Source organism: Ictalurus punctatus, unplaced genomic scaffold (genome assembly GCF_001660625.3).
Source record: "Ictalurus punctatus breed USDA103 unplaced genomic scaffold, Coco_2.0 tig00006342, whole genome shotgun sequence".
In the NCBI taxonomy this organism is placed as follows: Eukaryota; Metazoa; Chordata; class Actinopteri; order Siluriformes; family Ictaluridae; genus Ictalurus; species Ictalurus punctatus.
Genome location: NW_026521112.1, coordinates 187,501 through 192,500, shown reverse-complemented (window position 1 = coordinate 192,500; position 5,000 = coordinate 187,501). Strand labels below are relative to the sequence as shown.

General features: G+C 46.6%; 1 protein-coding gene across 2 annotated transcripts in view; it reads left to right on the top strand.

Annotated features, from left to right (window-relative positions):
- The window catches only part of fbrsl1 (fibrosin-like 1), a gene marked incomplete at its 5' end in the record, with an annotated part of 6,361 nt that extends 4,455 nt beyond the window's left edge, over nucleotides 1-1,906 (top strand). The window contains 2 exon segments of one of the 2 annotated variants that reach the window (XR_008395383.1): nucleotides 1-1,351; nucleotides 1,437-1,906. The exon segment at nucleotides 1-1,351 is cut by the window's left edge and continues 296 nt beyond it. Coding sequence is in view for 1 of the 2 variants with exons in the window: in XM_053679273.1 (XP_053535248.1) it covers nucleotides 1-815 (815 nt within the window). 2 annotated transcript variants of the gene reach the window in all.
- Nucleotides 1,907-5,000: the final 3,094 nt, after the last annotated feature.

Sequence of the window (5,000 nt, the reverse complement as noted above, 5' to 3'; positions counted from 1 at the left end):
TCCCGATGTCCGACAGGAAGCTGTCCTCACCGGGGGCGCCGATACACAAGCTCAAAAACGACACGACGAAGATCAAAGAGGAGCGCAAAGAACAGGAACAGGAACAGGAAGTGCTCGTGCTGGGATCCGAGCCTCCCCCACCTCAAAATCCGAATCAAAACCAGGCTCCGCCTCTTCCTCCTCATCACCAGGCTCCGCCCCCAACAATCCCGCACTCTCTGCCGTTCATGCACCAGATGGGTGGGTTGAATGTGCTCGACCGCGCTCGTCTGGCTCCATTTGTGGGCGTCGGCCATTTTGCGGCGACTGCGAATCGCGACCGTTTTCCTCATCCCGCCTTCTCATGGGACCCTCTTCGCGAGGCGTATCGGAATCTGGACCTCCAGCGGAGAATGGACTTCCAAATCCGGTCCGAGACAGGGAACCGGTTCCCGGGGATCTACGAGGCGGATCGAAACTACCGGGACCGGGAACCGCACGAGTACTCGCACCAAGATCACTTGATCGAAGTGCGCAGGGAGCAGGAGAGGATCCGGCAGCAGGCGGAAGAACGAGAGCGACTGCACTTGCGTGACGAATTGGAACGCGCCCGACTTCACCAACTCCATCAGTCTCCGATGGAGGGGCACTTACCTCACATGCCCCCTTTTTTGCCTCATCTAGGGGCGATGCCGTACCGGCCTCCCCCGACGGCGGCGCTCAGCGCCCCCCCGCCACTCGTCCCCTCGGCCCGTCCCAATTCTCCGAGACGGACTACGCAAGACACGAGGGAATTTTCCCCATCGCGTAATCCTAAAGAGGTGGAGGCGCGATAACGCGGCGGAAAGACTTCGCTTGACTTGCACTTATTATGTATCATTTGTACAAAAGAAAGAATTTGTACCTCGGATTAAAAAGCACATGCTTGTATTTTATATCGACGTGGACGAGGGCGAGGACGCGAAGCGGGGACGAGTCACGAGGAGTTTGATATTAACGTTAATATATTAATCCAACGGCCTTTTTATTTTATTTTCCCCGCGTGATAAAGTGAAGATGAGTTTGTACTTCTTTTCCTATTTGCTTTTTGCGTGTACAGACCCTGTTCTTTTTTACCGATTAGTTTGGGATCCGGCGTGGGATCCGGCGCCGCCCCGCATTTAACCCCACTCGGCTGTTGGACATGTTGTCGATGTTCACCGAAGGAGCCGGACGGACGTTCCTGTGGGAGAACAGTCTTAACCCTTTGTGCTCTGACGGTACCTGAGGATAGCTCTGAGCGTGTACGATGTTACATAATCAGTTCTCTCTGTTTTTGCCTGTTTTTGCTTTGCAGACGAATACGTATTACGAATATTCCCGTTCGGTTTCTGTAAGTTATTGTACATACCTTGTTGATATTACCTTGAAACAAAAGTTGGCATTGTAAATTTATTAGACTTTTTAAATGTTTCTAGAAAAAAAAAGGCTGCGGTCAAAATCCATGGAAACAAATCTGTCCAATCAGAGGGCAGAGAGGCGTGGTCGTGGGGGCGAGCTGCCATCTATGCAAAGAGGAACCGGAAGGCTCTGATTGGACGATTTCCCAAACAGAGTATTAAAATACGGTCTTTAGGAGGAAGACGAGGACGTTGGAGGATAAGCGGCGCGTGTTCTCTCCGACGAAGAGCCAAACGAAACAAACCTACAAACCTTCTCGGTCGAACTTTACAAACTTTTACAGACGGACGTTTGTGGCCGGAGCGGGCGAGCGAGCGGACGAGCGCTGAGCTGATGGACTGTCTCTGTCGACCTTGTGGTGTTGTGCAGTTGTTCTTTTCTTAGAATCTTGTATACAGAACAAGTAGAGTTTTAGGCGTGAAAATAAAAAAATTGAACATTCATGGTTTAAAAATGTACGGAATAAAGGTTGGACCTTATATCTGCATCATCTGTGTCCGGATTGATTATTCATTCATTTATTCATTCAATCATGTGTAAAAAAAAAAAAAAGAGTAAACTATTTGTTTATTTGTTTGTTTATGTATTGATTTATTGCAGCGTTGATATTTTTGTGGATTACAGCCTCGACCCGAGACACTTTCACTTCCGCACCTCAAACCCATGAAACGTCCGCGTGAACATACGCCTCAAAAGTGTCTCAGTGACCAGCTCTAATGATCTGTGATGTTAATGTTGATATAACGTGAACCCGCAACGTGACGTGACTCACGTCGTCTCAGCTGCAGCCTTCATTCCCACATTAAATTAGGACATTTGATGGAGTAGAAATAACGTATAGAGCTCTGTGCAAAAAAATTTTAAAAATAGGAAAAAGTTCTAAGTATTTTTCATTTCTCTTTCAGCCCTGTGAGTCCTTACGGACATCTCTGTCTTTTTGATGTGTTTTTTTTTAAATCATTTTGTCTGTGTTAATGCAAACAGCATCAATTTTGCAAAAGGTGTGTATTTTTATTGGAATTTTAATATTTCACCCTCATTTGCTTTCAGAAATCTATTTTGAACTAGATACACAAGATAGTTCCACTCAGGACCTTAAGGACGAAAACGTCCCCAGAACCCCACTCAAACTGCAACACTGATCCCCGTGACGTTCACAACACTGATCCCCGTGACGTTCACAACACTGATCCCCGTGACGTTCACAACACTGATCCCCGTGACGTTCACAACACTGGTCCCCGTGACGTTCACAACACTGGTCCCCGTGACGTTTAAACATAAAATCACGTGTTTCAGAACAGTGATTTTTTTTTATTCTGAAATCTGAAGGATTTCCTCAGGTTCATCCTCTGGGGAAAGTACAGGTGCATTAAATAAATGAGAATATCATGGAAAAGTTGTTTGAAAATTTCATATATTCTAGATTCATTACACGTGAAGTGAAATATTTAAAGCCTTTTTTTGTTTTGATCTCGATGACCACAGCTCACGCAAATCAAAACTCAGAACTCCAGTATCTCAAAATATTCGAATAAAGAATTTATAATACAGAAATTTCGACCTGAGAAGATTCTAATCAGATAATTAACTAATTAACTCCAAACACCTGCGAAGGTTTCCTGAGGCTTTAATCTCTCGGTCTGGTTCAGTACACACACAATCACGGGGAAGATGAAAGTAAACGCTGCGTTTCATTTGGAAATCAAGGTTCCGGAGTCTGGAGGAAGAGTGGAGAGGAACAGAATCCCAGCTGATTGAAGTCCAGTGTGAAGTTTCCACAGTCAGTGATGATTTGGGTTGCCGTGTCATCTGCTGGTGTCGGTCCAGTGTGTCTTCTCAAGTCGAGAGTCGATGCAGCGTCTACCAGGAGATTTTAGATACTTCATGCTTCATCTGCTGACGAGCTTCATGGAGACGCTGATTTCCTTCTCCAGCAGGACTCGGCACCTCCCACAGTGCCAAAACTTCTAGTGACCGGTTTACTGACCGTGGTGTTACCGTGCTCGATCGTCCAGCCGCCTCGCCTGACCCGAACCCCATAGAGAATCTACGAGAGACACCCGACCCGACAATACAGACGAGCTGAAGACCGCCATCAAAGCGACCTGGACTTCAGAACACCTCAGCAGTGCCTCAGGCGGATCGCCTCCACGCCACACTGACGCAGTCATTCCTGCAGGAGGATTAAAACCCCGACCGAGCATCAGCGCATGAATTAACACCCTGTTCATCAGGTCCATATTTCTGTGTTATAAATCCTTCATGTGATATTTTGAGGTTCTGGATGTTTGGTTTGTGAGCTGTAACCCGTCATCATCCAGAATAAAACAAAAAAAAAGGCTTGAAATGTTTCACTTTGTGTAATGAATCTAGAATACATGAAAATTTCCACTTTTTGAATTAAATTTCTAAAAAAAATGAACTTTTCCACGATATTCTAATTTTCTGAGACGCAGCTGTACACGCTTTTCCTTTTTTCTGATTCTGCTGTGTTATAGAGCGCCGCAGACCAGCTGAATAAATCATGCAGCTATTACTGTGTGTGTGTGTGTGTGTGTGTGTGTGTGTGTGTGTGTGTGTGTGTGTGTGTGTGTGGATATCAGAGTTGTGGTGTGTGTGAACAGTTTGAAAGAAAGAAATGATGTTGTTCTGAAATCACAAATCCCACCCCGTGTGTACGAGTCACAGAAGGTTCCTGAACTTTGAAGATGTCTGCATTGTTTAAAGAAACCGGCGTCTAAAGGGTTCAAATTCTGCAAGTGAAGGAATGTTGGGTAATTATGATCGACGTCAGTAAAAAATCGACGTGAGTGAAAGTGGGGAAGAAATGAATATCATATTTCTGTGAGGTTTTGGACATTTCATGGACCTGAGTGTAACTTTTTTGAGGCACACGGGTCAATAATCAGAAAGGAGGATTGAACTGTCGTAAATACAGCGGTGTAGCGGACACGCAGAGCGCAGGAATTTCCAGAACGACGTCGGCACTGAGAGACGTGACACGTGAGATGTGAGACGTGAGACGCACTTTGTGAAACACGGCCACGTTTTAAATTCCGCGTGGAGGAAAAACGTCTCCCGGTCTTCATCCGATCTCAATCCGATTCGGACTCCTGTTCTCAGAGGAACCCGATGTGTTCTTCAGCTGTCGTAGCTCATCCGCATCAAGGTTCGAGGTGTTGTGCGCTCCGAGGTGCTTTTCTGCTCACCGCGCTTGTACAGAGCGGTTCCCCGGGTGGAGTCGGCGTCGACGTACCTTCCTGTCAGCTTGAACCAGTCTTTCTTCTCCGACCTTCTCAGCAGAGCTGGTAGCATCGCTAGTTTCTCAGCTAAGCGCCGCCTGCGTTCTCCACTAGCTAACACGCAGGTATTTAAATCAACACTAGGTAAAGGTGTTTTAGTACCAATTCATTTCACGTGAGGTCGGTGTTGTCATTGTGCTAACTGGTTGTGTTTGGCCGTTTCAGTCGGCTGTAACAGCACCGCGCGCTCGGGACAGGTTTTAAAATAAACGCCGTGCTGCTGTGAAATGTGAAGAGACAGCGCGGGTCAATGGGACACACCGTTGCTAAGTAGTG